General features: G+C 34.8%; 2 protein-coding genes across 5 annotated transcripts; one reads left to right on the top strand and one right to left on the bottom strand.

Annotated features, from left to right (window-relative positions):
* Positions 1-1,194: 1,194 nt before the first annotated feature.
* On the top strand, positions 1,195-6,494 carry LOC113714582 (ras-related protein RABC1). The gene is made up of 7 exons (XM_027238496.2): positions 1,195-1,369; positions 1,489-1,644; positions 3,183-3,251; positions 4,419-4,484; positions 4,617-4,738; positions 5,019-5,147; positions 6,153-6,494. Exons 2-7 carry the CDS (start codon positions 1,500-1,502, stop codon positions 6,258-6,260), a joined length of 639 nt encoding a protein of 212 aa, XP_027094297.1. The 5' UTR covers positions 1,195-1,369; positions 1,489-1,499; the 3' UTR covers positions 6,261-6,494.
* Positions 6,495-6,722: 228 nt separating this feature from the next.
* Positions 6,723-13,356, bottom strand: LOC113714581 (probable protein phosphatase 2C 11). Of its 4 annotated transcripts, XR_011822360.1 has the most exons (10): positions 12,786-13,354; positions 11,679-11,821; positions 11,383-11,481; positions 11,138-11,296; positions 9,102-9,188; positions 8,666-8,757; positions 8,016-8,087; positions 7,846-7,906; positions 7,082-7,231; positions 6,723-7,000 (listed from the first exon to the last, which is right to left on the bottom strand). XR_011822360.1 is itself a non-coding variant. In XM_027238494.2 (9 exons), the coding sequence occupies exons 1-8, from the start codon at positions 13,022-13,024 to the stop codon at positions 7,103-7,105; spliced, it is 1,020 nt and encodes a 339-aa protein (XP_027094295.2). In that variant the 5' UTR covers positions 13,025-13,348; the 3' UTR covers positions 6,723-7,000; positions 7,082-7,102. The 4 variants fall into 4 exon arrangements, 1 of the variants encoding a protein (XP_027094295.2); XM_027238494.2 differs by lacking the exon at positions 7,846-7,906 and having other exon boundaries at positions 12,786-13,348; XR_011822361.1 differs by lacking the exons at positions 6,723-7,000; positions 7,846-7,906 and adding an exon at positions 8,878-8,912 and having other exon boundaries at positions 7,156-7,231; positions 12,786-13,355.
* Between the last annotated feature and the right edge of the window lie 1,384 nt (positions 13,357-14,740).

Genomic DNA, 14,740 nt, shown 5'->3' with positions numbered 1-14,740 from the left:
AATACTTTTTTAATAGTACATTTTTCTAAATTGGATTGATTTTGTTACCAAAAACTTAAGTTTAAGCGATGTTAGTGTAATTTTCAAACTTCAAGGGAGGTCAGTGTAAGTCTCAGAAATCTCAGGGAAGGTTTCTAAAATTATCCCTTGAAATTAGATATTATGTTATGTTTCTAAAAAAAAAAAAAAATCTTATTAGTTTAAAACCTCATTGATTTAAAACAAAAGGGAAGAAGGTAATTCTATCCAAAAAGCCACCTTAATATATTGGTGTGCTCACAATTCACCAAATTCACCTTAATATTAGGCACTTAAACATTCTGTCAGAAAAACCCTATTGGTCTAAAACAAAAGGGAAGACTAAAACAAAAGGGAAGAAGATAATTCTGTTTAAAAATCCACCTTAATATATTGGTGTCCTAAGTCCTTCTACACACCTTAATATAATTCTATCTAAAAAAGGGACTAAATCCCTTTTTGAACGTTAAATTGGGGGTTTGAATCCCACCTGCAATGAAAAAAAATTGAAAAGTGATGTTAGAATACCCCTTTAGTCTAGTCAGATCTATATACGTATTAACCCTTTACACAGTCTCTTTGGACTCCTCTTTCTTGTAGAATAGAATAGATTAAATTATAAAAATATTATCATTGCAGCCAATAAAAAAAAAATATTGGTGTGCTCACAATTCACCAAATTTTGTTGGTTTACTATGCACGCGCACATACACACTCAATCAATAACGATGTAACAAAAAAAAAATTTTATTACTTAGCCAACCATGAGCAGAAGCAAATACATAAAAAATGCTAATAAGTAAGATTCATGAAGAAGCAATTAATGCAAGAAACAGTCAATTGAAAAGTAAGAATCATACTTCTAATCTACCAACAAATTAACTATTTTGTAACCATTCGATCCCTCTATCAGCAAAAAAAATTTAGTAAAATATATCATAAATAGATTTTTCTTTAACAATATACCAACAAATGAACTATTTTATAACCATTTGATCCCTCTATCAGCAAAAAGAATTTATATACGATAGATTAAAACTAAAAAAAAAAAAAAAGGAGGACAGCTGGAGAAGGCTAGAATCAACGTGGACACCCAAACACAGCCACTAATATAAAATTGATTTCTTTAGACGCAAATCTCTTTTTTTTTTTTTTTTTTTAAAAAAACTTTTTAATTTCTCTTCTAATTCTCTCAATTATCAACTTTTTAAATTCCTCGGAACTTTTTTTCCTTCTCCCTTCAGCAACCTTTTCTCCTTTCCTCTTTTTAATAAATTCTTCAATTAAATTATCAATTTTCTGTACAGACAAATTTCCCCCTAACTTCTTACAGATTTGAGATTGCATTCAGGTAATAATGATTGTTGATCCAATTGCAGGTTATATGTGTCCATGTTTTTGGTTGTTTTATTATCTTTGCAAGTGATTGGAATTGGATTTTTTTATTTTAATTCTGTGAATTGAAATTAGGGTTTTTGGAGATGGAATCTTCGTCGTCTGCATCGGCGGCGCAGGAGTTTGATTACTTGTTCAAGCTGTTATTGATTGGTGATTCAGGTGTTGGAAAGAGCAGTCTTTTGCTCAGTTTCACTTCCAATACGTTTGAAGATCTCTCTCCTACCATCGGTGATCATTCATTCTCATCTTCACCTCATTCGCTTAGTTCTTTGTTTTCAACTCTTTTAGTATCTCGATATGGAAGTTTTGGTGACGGAATTGGTCATTTATTGTTGTGGGGAATTGTGAATTTGAATGATAGAACGAACTAAAGTCGAAGGGATTTCTAGGATTTTAGACGAAGAATTTGTGGAATAAATTTAAAGTTTGTGCAATTTTGTGTTATTTGTTTTTGTTGATCAAATGTAGTATACTATGGGATGGATATTAAACGAAAATAAAGAAATATAGAGTAGATATGTACCACTAGGTGGTGGTGCTTTGTGCTTATCTTTGGAATGTTAATAAGTAGGATAGCGGGTTCTTGAGGATTTGGAAATTATTAGAATTAAGCTGGAATTGCTTATCTGTCATTGATAATGGTAATGGCTTGGTCTGTGCTTATTTGAACTTTTGGTTTTGATTATCATTGCAATCTTATGGTCTGCCTTGAGAACATTATGACTGATATAGAGCATGTTTTCTTCATTTTTGGCTGATTAAAACCGAGTTCTTTTTGCTCATTTTCAGCCTCCGTATATTGAACAATTGCTAACAATTTGAAACACAGTATGCTGTACGTTTAAGTGGTGATTGTAGGGACTTGAACCCTCTTTAAACAAGTACAAAATGAACTCCTTGCCAAGTTATACACTAGATGGTGCCACCCTCATTATCAACCTATAGTTATATCGTGATCATTTTACCACCATCTTTGGCACCAGTATTGTGAAATAAAACTTTGAAGAAAAGGCTGTATTGGCGTTAATTAACACTAGCTTCCCTGCTATATACGCTCACCACCCTCCTGTTATTTGCTTGTAAATATACATCTGGATGCAGATTAATGAATTCTTAGCTGAGAAAGGGAAAAATCAACTAAGGCAAGCGCTGCCAAAACATGGGAAAATACTTTACAGGCAAAGCTTAGATTAGTCTGCAAAATTGATGGTTAATAAATGTATTAAACAATATATCTCAATTCCCTGGTGCAGTGTGTTTCCATAAGATATCAAACATAAAAATCTAATCCCTGTGACTGATGTCCTTCGTCTGGTTGGGAAGTCACCTTGACTATACCAATATGTGGTATGAGAACTTTTATGCTTTTGTCAATTCCAGTAACTATGTTAAGCTATAAAAATGCGCCCTAAAGTGGAAATGTCATGTTCAGTGCTTTGATACAATTATTCAAAGACCAAAATAAAATTGGAATTGCATTTCATGGTTAGGGGGCATTTGCAGTTAGACTGTGAATCTGGATTCTTTATTAGTCATTTGACTTACTTTGATATCGATCTTAATAATTATGAAAAACTAAGGACGTAAGAATAATCTGGATTTGTCTTGTGTTGGGTATATCCTATACAGTTTTTTTTTTCACTTGTAGATTTTATGTTGCTTTGTTCAAGGCAGCCTAATTATCAAGTTTGTACCTTTGAATTTAGTTTTATTTGGCCTTTGCATTGGAATCATAGTTATCAATATTTCTTGGTTTTTGCCTTCAGGTGTGGATTTTAAAGTAAAATATGTCACTCTTGGAGGGAAGAAGTTGAAGCTTGCCATTTGGGATACAGGTAATATGACCAGTAGATTGTGAATTGCTAAATTCTTCTGTTTATGGTTTTTTGATTTAATTGACAAAGGATCATTTCCAGTTATATACTCTTCTAATAATGATATATTGTGCATTGCTTGTGACTCTTGTTTTGTGAACATATTTAAGCACTGATTCTGCTCTGCTACGATAACTTTCTTTTCTTGCTGATGATGGGAGTAGCATCTTAATTTGGAGCTGTTTAGAATACTCAAACTAATTCAAATGTTTTCAAACCTTTGCTTTTACCCCATTGCTCACCACTTTTATTACTGAATCTATCTCAAAACTCATATCAGAAATATAACAATTCAAACTGCACACAGGCCTTTTGACGGTAACAGAGCATTTTTATAACAGAGCCTTTTGAGGAGGAGGGAGGTGGTTTTTTTTTTCTTTTTTGTTTTGGGGGGGGGGGGGGGGCGGTGGGGGAAAGGGAGGGAAGGAGGAGAAAAGAGAGAAGAGGAAAAGAGGAGGGAGGGGGTGGGTGAAGGCGGGGGAAGGAGGAGGGAGGAAGTGGCAGGAGGTTGAGGGGGGGATGGAGAAGGATAATCTTCAAAATTTTTAAAAACACTCCAAAAAAATTTAAAATTTAAAAAACACCCCAAAACATACCATGCTATGCTAGCTTTTCAAATAAAATGCTACAATAGAGTTTAAGAAAACACCCTGAGAAACACCTAATCCATACAGACCATTAGTCGTTAATATGCTTTATTTTCTTGGATTGATTTTTGTGAACTTGAGTAAGCTCCAAAACTTAATGCTTCATTCATTGTGGAAATATCTGGCCTTGCCTATCACATGTCTGGTACCTTACAAAACAGGGGTATAATTATAGCTGAGAATGGAAGCATAAGTCTAATTTTTCATTTCTCCCATAGACATCAACACATTCTCTTTGGATGACTTATCCGGTTCTCGATTTTGATAAATGAATATAATTTATGAAAGTAATACCAGTCTATGATGTACAATGAAATATCTAATATGTTTCTTAATATACAATATGTGACTTCCTCTGAAGTACGTAATATGTTTCTTAATATACTGAATGTGTATGAAATATCCTTCTAAGCTGATATTGTTATTATATTACCTCTTTTTAGGCATGGCTTTTTACTTTTTTATTGTTCATTGTTTGCAGCTGGTCAGGAGAGATTTAGGACATTGACTAGTTCATATTACAGAGGTGCTCAAGGAATTATTATGGGTACGGTTTGTTTTTTGTATTATTGTGGTTTTCCTTATTCCTGTTATCATCTTGCTTATGTCTTTGGATGTATATTCTGGCTTCTTTTTGTTCTTGATTTTTCAACTACCTAATTACTTCCTACTGTAACAGTTTATGATGTAACTCGGCGCGAAACATTCACGAATCTCTCTGATATATGGGCCAAAGAAATAGATTTGTATTCTACAAACCAAGACTGCATCAAGATGCTTGTGGGCAATAAAGTGGACAAGGTATCCCTTTACAAGGCCTCACGCTTATCTATATTTATAGGGGATGTCTAGGTTCAAGCCTATATTTGAAGTATTTTTAGATCCAGGTTCTTCCTATTTCTAATCTATATTCCCAACAAATCTGGAGATTTTGGGTTTTGGTGTTTTGGGTATGACACTGACTCAATCTTTCAGTTAGAGTGTACTTGGATTAATATATCTGTATGTGGTACATAATTTTTTTTATGTGGGTGCTCATAACTATAAAGATAGTTGCTAAATCTAAAAATCTTTTGCCCAGGAAAGTGAAAGAGTTGTCAGCAAAAAAGAAGGAATAAACTTTGCAAGGGAATATGGTTGCCTCTTCATTGAATGCAGTGCCAAAACTCGAACTAATGTGGAGCAGTGCTTCGAAGAACTTGTTCTAAAGGTATCAAATGATTTATCTTCTTTGCATACATGTGTTTAAACTTGTAGTCTGAAATTGACTTGAGTAATATTTGGTAACCTGTTTGACATGTTGAATCGAAAGCGGGACAAATGAAAATTTTAGGTCGATTTATTGTACTTCTGTTACATCACAGTATTGTTTTTCAGCTTTTTTTAGTGGTTTACAGTAAGTGACATCTATAGTGAAATTGAATATCTGTGAGCTAATTCCATTTGATGAGGATGAACTGTTGATCTATTTGGATATCTGGTGCATGAAGTGTGAGGACAAACCATATACCCTTTTTTTTAAAAAAAAAATTTCATAGCTGGGGAGAGGTGGGGGGATGGGGAAGGGAGATTTGAACTCAGGACCTCTAGTTCCTGGAACATCAACCTTACCAACTATGACCAAGGCCTCCGCAGTAGACAAACTGTTACCTATTTGGATATCTAATGCCTATGTATGGCTAGTGATTGGTTGTTCTCAAGTCGAAAAAGAAAATGACCAAGTTACAGAACTATCCAAGATGGTAAAATTAACAATATAAGAAAGATGAAACCCTCGTTGCCTTTTGGTTCTCCGAATTGAGAGGCATGAATTTGAAGCTAATCTTGTAACCTAATTGTCTTCCTTTGCTCATTTAGGCTCTGCTTCTTCATATGGCATCTTTCACTGTCATATGTGGGTGCTCTTCAATAGTCTGAACAATGGATTTGTTAGTTCAAGAAGTATTGTAAAATCAGTTTACTTTTGTTGTAATCAGGATGCTATGCACCAGCCTAGATTTTGTCTGGAAGTTCTGTTCCTAAGCTTGTAGATGTGTTGCTTTTTGTAGTTTGATTTTACTATTACTGTTTAGTATCACAATACAGCCACATGCTTGCTGTTGTAGATTTAGTTCCGTGATTCTCTGGATGTGTCTAGATATATGTCATTACTATGGCATTTCGCGTAGTTTTCCTGTTGTGTAGCAGATCTTTACATGCTTAATTGTTTCTGCAGATCTTGGAGACTCCCAGTCTCCTGGCTGAGGGCTCAGCCGGTGTCAAGAAGAATATCTTCAAGCAGAAACCACCAGAGACTGATGCATCGACCAGTGGCTGTTGCTGAAGTTTCTCACACTTGCACAATTTGGATCTATTTCTTTGCCCCATGTAATCGTTTTCCAGTTTGTTTTTAACCAAAAAAATAGAAAAAATCTTTTAATCTCCTTGAACCTAAATCTGCACATGTTCTGCACTTCCCTTTCTATTTCACTTATTTGCATCTTGCTTTATCGTCGATCTCTTCGGCTGAAATTCCAGTAACCTTATATTCCATCCTTCAAGTAACTATTTAATCTAACGTTGTGTTTTAACTGAAGTTTCTGTTGGTTACGAAGAGGCTAATGACAACACTGAACAGACGTTGACAAATTATTTCCTGCTTTGATAACTCATCCGGAAGGTCGTTTAAATAAGAAGGCAGACCTGAAACTATATGCTTTGTCGGTAGATCACTTGCTGAAAAGGGTTATGGTATCGCTGAAAGCTTCAATCAGTCGAGCCTTAATCCATACTTATTGAACAGATGTGCATATAAATTCTAGACTAATTCGATATATGTCTTGTCGTCTTCAGCAACCTTGCTCCTCTAGTCGGGATCCCAAATATACACTTCACCATTACAAATGATACATCAGGGGCAGAAGGAAATTGACCTACAAGAACCTTCTAGCTTCCAAACAGCAAGAAGTATACGTAATCATGATAAGAAGGATCCATCGGGCGTCCGGGCCACACAAATTTCTATTACAGCATGGTCAAATGAATGGCATGGACGAGCAAGAACAATTTTCACGACACTTTGACCTGCAAGAAGAAAGTACAGTTTAGAATCGTTGGTCGATCGATCCAAAGCTTATACAAAGTAGAAAGCAACTGCGCTTGCACCTTAATTTGTGTTCAGTCAGATCATGATCTCTCAAATCGAACAACTATGCAAGTAATGTTGTCAGAACTCCCCCTTGCATATGCTTCTTCTGTAAGCTTTCTAGATGCAGCTTCTGCATCTGTTGTATCCTGTACTATTGCTACTGCATCCTGAATGGAAAGCGAAAGAGACGTGAAATCTTTTCGAATAGTTTACACGGCAGCAATTCACTTAAAAGATCCTTTATGATGACATTATCTACAAAAGTAATGAGATTATCATTCCTTATCCAACAATTTCAATTGTGAAAATCTAAACGGTTTTACTTTGCAACTTCAAAGTCATGAAGTGGTCAGAATGAGTGCCATGTAAAGTATCTGCTTATTAAGAAAACAAGACATATGCACAATAGAAGTTTGCTGTGAAATATATGTACCGCATTAAAATGACCCAAACTGCTTTTCCTATCGAACTATGAATAGACCATTTCTCAATCTAAGAATAGAAAAATTCAGAAAGGATGTTGAATTCTGATGGTCTTACATTTTTTTCCTCAAACAAACGCCATCAAAGTTGCCCCACAGATGAACTTTGTTTTTTTTTTTTTTTCTTTTTTGGTGGCAAGGAAGAAAATGGATCCTAAAAGTTGTAAATGGACTTCTCGGTTACAAAAGATTAAAATATCATGTTTATATATGAAAAAAAAGGACCACGTTATGAGTGATCCGTTCCTTTACAACCAATTACAGAGTAATTAACAACACTTTATGGATAGAAGAAAAACCTGTGACATTTTTCACTTCAGAGTTGCAGATCAGAAAATCCATTTCGAGGAAATCCATTTTCTTAACAAGCATATTCGCCCACACAAAAGTTAGAACATAAGAATTAGTGTTCAAGTACTGCAACAGTTGTTGAATTAGATCTTTGCCACGCAAGGGCACAATGCCTTACCTTATTAGAAAGTACGTTCCAAAGACCATCACTTGCAATTATTATAAAATCTACACCATCAATTTGCTGCTCCTATAAGGAAGACAATAAACAGATACGATAAATGAATTAATTGGACTAGAGAAATAGAAAATCCTTTAGACAACCGTTTAGATGGAATCTCAATAATATGCGAAGAAAAGCAGGAAATCAAAGGGACAAGAAGGCCCAGTAAGAATGTGGGACTGAAATTACCTAAAAGACAAGGAATATCAACTCATAGGCCCAGAACTCATAAAAGATTAATCCGAAAAGTTCAAAAGTTTCAAATTATCAATATTTCCCTTGTTTAATTCCAAATGAATTTTTTAAGGTTAATTGAATAAACGGAAAGATTCAACATGGTTACAGGGATGAAAACAGTTAAATTAGAAAATGCTCCCATCAGCTTGAGGTTTTGCATGGGATCACAGATGTGCAGTAAAATCTTTCTTTATTTCTTTTTCAATTTTTTTCTGAAACTATAAGTAATAAACCTCTGAGGACCATTTTTATAAAGCATACTTCCAACTAATGGCACTGTGCTGCATCCGATATGATGCATCAGCTTTCCTTTATTTATGCTAGAGAAAGACCTCTGTTTGCTGAGGACCTAGAAAAATGTGAAGTACCTGTATTTCTGGCTCAGCTACAACATATGGCTTTAGTAATTTATCTCCAAATGCACGAGACACGGCAAGAACCCCACCAACACGCCATGTACCTGGAGAAGTTAGGTAGCAGCCTAAATTATAGTCCAGGACTACCCATGTATAAAAAGTACAAGTGCTTAAGTTTAAATGAAATTAACAAGCACTAATTTTATACAAGGAAAAGCTCGAACCTGGGTAAACAAACTCATTACTAACAGTGACATACCTGCATCAATTTTGACATTTTGAGAGAGACATTTAGATGTGATTATTCTGGAGTCACTTTCCAATTTTGATTAAGTAGGCTTGCTGTTAAATCCAAGTTTTGACATATTTTCGTGTTCACGGTATGACTAGATAGTAGCCAAGAAACTCAAAAGTGTAAAATGAAAAAGGACAGAGAACTAATATGTACCTGTCCATATGACAAAACCTCCTGCCTGTTCAATCCTTTCACGCTCATCAGACCTATCAGGCTTGTGATCATCGGACAAAGCAATAGCTACAAAAAGCACAGGGTAATAACCAGCAAGAAATTAAAAAAAAAAGACGAATAACACTTCCTTCAACTGTCTGCAACAGCCAGAAGAGAAGGGCATTTACCATTAACCAAATGAAACAAGAAATGGAAAAGCAAAGGACTGCACATCAATTGGATACACTTGGAGTTAAAATATATAAGATTCTCCGCATTTAGGTTCTTTAGGGTTAATGCAGAACTGTAAGGAATCTGCTCATGATGACATAAGATGATAGCGACTGTAAGGTTCCAAGACCTCCTGAAACTCATCAATGTACAAAGGCCACACAATCCAAGCACAACAATAAATATACAACATGCAAGGTTTCCAATTTCCGACAAGTAAACCAAAGATATGTATACCATAAATTGACAGCAATAGATATGTATACCATAAACCATCTGCAAGGGCCCTTACGTCATCAAAGTATGATAAATGATCAAAATATTCTAAATAATTCTATACACCACATTCGACTGAGAAAACAGCATTAATTCTCAAAGAGAAGCATTAAATTCCACCAATCTGAAAGTTTTTCCCTTTTTTATTTTCCCCCGGGCCGCGGGGGGCGGGGGGCGGGGGGGGGGGGGGGTTGAGGACATGGAAAAGATCATAAAATTATCACCTTCTTTAGTGTTGGTGATGAATTTCATCGCATTCCCTGCCAAGGCTAGGCTGAAACTCCACATACTCCTTATCATTCTTCTACTCCAAAATATCAAAATAAACCACTTCAACACTCCTCCAAATCACCTTACTATTTTGTTGATTTTTGCCATCCTCCCATCACAAAACAAAAAGGGAAGGAAAGAAACAACCCTACATAACTAACATACACCCTTGGCTAATTTTCAACATCAATGAATGTTGACTATTACCAATTGTTCCCTGTTACTAGAAAAGCATGACAACATAAACTCTCATGTTTTTTAAGTGCTAGCGATTGCCCAGTCTCTATCAGAAATATTAAATGGACAATCAGCAAGCTTTCTGAATACAACAGATATTCTGAACATGTTCTTCCCGAGGGATTATTAATAGAATTCAACTTTGCAAGAGTGAACTAAGCATTTCACTTAAAATGATGAAGACACCTAAGTTTTCCAACCTTCTGGTGGTAAACAACCTTTTTACAACACGTGCAACCCAATCCCCCACCAAGAGCTGCAAAAATACACACCAACATTCCTTCTACAACACAACACTAACTCTCCCATAACGATATAAAGAAGTATCATAAAAAAAATGATTCTTTGGCTGTGTACACTTTTAGGTGGCTTTGTCTGTGAGTTTGTGTATGAGATCAATCTCTCTCTCTCTCTCCCTCTCCCTCTTCCTCCCTCCCTCCCCCCCCCCCCCCCCCTCTCTCTCTCTCTCTCTTTCAGGTATTGTACGCTATAACCACTACAAGCAAAAAAGCTATCATTTGAAACCACATGCTTTTAATCTAGTCGAGTTCCAAGGAAGCAATTCAAGGCCTAAAAATGGAAAGTATTTAAGATAAATTATAACCTAGATGGGGTCGAGTTCCATGGAAGCAATTCAAGGCCTAAAAATGGAAAGTGTTTAAGATAAATTATAACCTAGATGGGGTCAAAATGTTAACTTCAACGTAATTGCGAAGTTTAGATTTAATGTTCTCCAGATTTCTGCAAAAGAAAAGTAGCTCAGCAAATGTTTAGCTTTTAACCAATGAAATATTGCTGCAAGGGACTTGTCATTATCAGCAAAATCTGAGTGGAAGAGGTTCTGAGAGAAAATACTTGAATCCCCAAATATCTACTTACCATAATAAAAGTATAAACAATTTCTTTGATTCAAGTTACTAAATCTTCATCACATATAGAAACTACTTGTGACAGTTCAATGAAAATATGCCCCCAAAAATGAAGATCTCACACAATGCGAGAGGAAAAAGAAGGCAGCCCACCTGAACCAGCTCTACAAGCAACAACCCTAGAATCTCCCACATTTGCAACCAGTAGCCTATCCCCCAAAAGAATGGCAGTTGATGCTGTCGAACCAGCATCTTTCTGTTGGCCTTTTTCTTCATTGAGGTAATCAGCATCAGTCTGTCTAAATGCTTCAACTGCAATAAAGTGCTTAACAATCACACAGTTACCGAAATAGATAGCTGTAGAAATAGCATACATGCAGAATTCCTCTGCTATTTACCTATGGCAGACTTTGTGTCTCTAATAAAATCTGGATGCCTGCTTAAATTCTTAAAAAGATTGTTCTTAAGGTATTCAGCAGTTCTTGAGCCACCATGACCTACGTCAAGCAAAATAGTGATTTATGTAATGAAGAAGTAAGAATTATTTTATTTTGATGCCACACCTACTACATCAAAATAAGATAATATGATAGTAGGAAGAAAAATGTTACATAACCTAAAAGGTAGGTACCTGATAGTCCAATAGACAGTAAAACAAATATTAAGACATTACTCAACCAAATATGTGACATACCATCAAAAACACCAAAAAATGCAACCATTTGACCATCAACTTCTGATATTCTCGTTTCATAGAAGTCCTCCATTGATGCACGTTTTCCCTTGAAACTAGAATATCCATAGCTAAACTTCAAACTCCGATTTCCACTGAGAAAGCTGTGAGGTCAAGAAAAGGGTAATATTGTCTGTTACATTCCATCACTACTCAGAACTTAACATGACAGACAAAAGTAGACTCCAGGCTTTTAAAATTGGCATCAAGGACAACAAAAAAAGATAGTGAATGCTACCAACTCTATCAAGTACTTGTTGCATCTTCAGGCTGCAAGATATTGAATACAGAATGCTATATGTGCAAAGGAACTATAGTCAATCCTATATCTTATATTTTTTCTACGAGATTTAATGCATCGTTCTTGCGCAATTGTAAAAATAAGGAGCAGATGGGTGAACTGTTCTCAATCTTGTCAAATATATCCGTTTTTCTGTCCTTATGGTTTAATAAAACACCGTAGACCACAAGTTCTATATCTATATCACCTTTACTCTTTAATCAAAACAAACTTCGATCTTTGACACAACAAAAACCACGCGAGCAAGCCAGGAACAGCAGAAACCAGGAACCCATAACTCAAACATTGATGTCGTGAGTACAACATCGACAAAGACATATGAAACATGCATGTAACATGATCATTGATTGTATACCGCAATACTTTACATCCTAATGTATATTCCGGTAGTTGTCAAGCTTAAATGGATAGTCTAATATTCCATTCTTACCCAAAAATTGAAGTCTTGGTGCATAAATAGCTACCACTGGTACACGAAAACAATACATGATTCAGCTCACACTAAATTTCAAAAATAAAAATCTCTATCTAATGCTAACTACTAATTCTATAAACTAGCACTGCAATTGGTTCACCTCCTTTTTTTGCATAATTTAGCATAATCAAAAAAATTAAAATTAAAATGCTACCAATTAAATTACACTAAACATTCATACAATTCTACATAGAACTCGAGAATCAAAAAAAAAAACTACACAAATAAATTCTCCAAACACTTGACAAGAAAAAAAAACTCAAAATCGAAAATATGCATATCCACAAAGTACCTGATACCCCCACCGCTACAGACAGTATTAGGATCCCTAGCCGGAATTGTGACATTAGGAAACTGTCGCACAGCAGGTGCTGGTTGCGGTTGCTCCGCCGGCGGCAACTCCCCACCACCAGCTGCCGCGGGCGGTGATGATGCGGAGGCGGTGGAATGTTGCTGTTTCCGGCCGTGGTGGTTTTGATCTTCTACTGACAAATCATTTTCCTCATTTTTATAATTATCAACGTTCATCATTACGATTATGATTATGATCTCGTCGCCATTCAAAATATTACATACTAAATATTTACAAAATAGGAAGAAATAAATTCTACATATGAATCTGTATTTTTATACTAGTATATTTGTACTGCGTATATATAGGTATATATAGGGAGTATATCTGTATCTACAGTTCTGTACAGATAGATTCAGAAAAAAAGTCGTAGTATTTTTTTTCGTGAACCTTAGAGAGGAAATGAGCAGCAGAAAGATAGATAGCCAGTAAGATCTATCTCGTACAGGTCTTCTGGTGTTTTTTCGCCCTATTTTTCCATCTCTCTCTCTCTTTTTTTTTTTTTTTTTTTTTGGTTTCGTCAAACAAAAGTCTTTTTTTGCAATTGATTTTATTTTTGGTCTTGTATTTTGTTCAAATAGAGATGGAATCCCAAACACTTTTGTTCGGATAGAAGATTATTTGAGAAAATTTTAAAATTACAACAGTAACACTTTTTATAATTTAATATATAAAAAAATTTAAAAAAATGATCGAAAATATGTTTATAGTATCAATAACATAAAATTTTTCAAAAATAGTGATGATACTGGAAACTTTTTATTATTTTTAACATGTTTTTCAATTATTTTTTATTATTTGTAGTCAATTTTTCATCTCAAGCATTGTAGTGTTATTGAACTCTGAAAGGGTGAAATTTGGAAATAAAAAACTATTATTTAAAATAATTGTTGAAATGAAAGGTTCAAATGCTCTTAGATGCTATCTCTCATATATATAAGGATAAGAGGTTTCCATAAAATCTATAATATTGAGGTTCCAATATTTAGAGGTTCTAGTTTGCTTATTAAAATCTCATGTCTTTTCTATTAGAAGAAAAAAAAATTTAAAGGAAGAAAAGAGACTAGTCTTGCATGCAAATATTGGATAAGAAAGGATGCAAAAAGTTTATGCCTTTAACAGGCTGTGACAATTGACATCCAACAAGAGAGAGAAAAACACTTATAACTTTGTGGGCCACCCAAATGCCTAAAGGATTCAATGCATCTTCACTGGGGCTGTTCTGACATTCTTTGAAGTGGGCTCTGGTGTAAAGATAGCAACAGAAATGAACTCCAACTTAAAACCCCAAAAAGCAGAAAGCCCACTAAGCTTTGTGCTACCCAAATCAATTTAGGACTCCATCAAACTGACACAAAGTAAAGGGAAATATACTTTTTTTTGTTTTCCATTTTTCTATGAGCAATTTTTTGTCCTTTAAGGTCACAAGAGCTTTTTGCTGTGTGTTGTTTGATAGGAACAGGTAATTATAGGAAGGGCTGGAGATTTTTTTTGTAATCTTGAATTTCAATTGCACCATTTATAATGTACTCCTTCCATCCCACTTTGATAGTCCCGTTTTTCTTTTTCGTCTGTCCCAAATTGTAATTCACTTTCCAATTGAAAAATGTAGTTGTATTTTAATTTTCCTAAAATACCCTTATTCAATGTAAGTTGTTGTTACTATAAACCTATCCCATTTAATGAGAGTTGATTCTTTTTTTACCATCAATTCAAGTTCCCATAAAGTTTTTTACCATATTTAATGTGAGGGTATTTTAGAAAAATAACAATCTAAATTTACTTTTCCAACAAAGTTAACTACTTTTTTTTTTTAACTGTATGAAAAAAAAACAGGACTATCAAAGTGGGACGGAGGGAGTATGTAATTGCAGTAAATTATCAAGCAGAAAATG

Source organism: Coffea arabica, chromosome 10c (assembly GCF_036785885.1).
Source record: "Coffea arabica cultivar ET-39 chromosome 10c, Coffea Arabica ET-39 HiFi, whole genome shotgun sequence".
In the NCBI taxonomy this organism is placed as follows: Eukaryota; Viridiplantae; Streptophyta; class Magnoliopsida; order Gentianales; family Rubiaceae; genus Coffea; species Coffea arabica.
The sequence above is the reverse complement of the archived record's forward strand: the minus strand, read 5'-3'. Positions and strand labels throughout refer to the sequence as shown.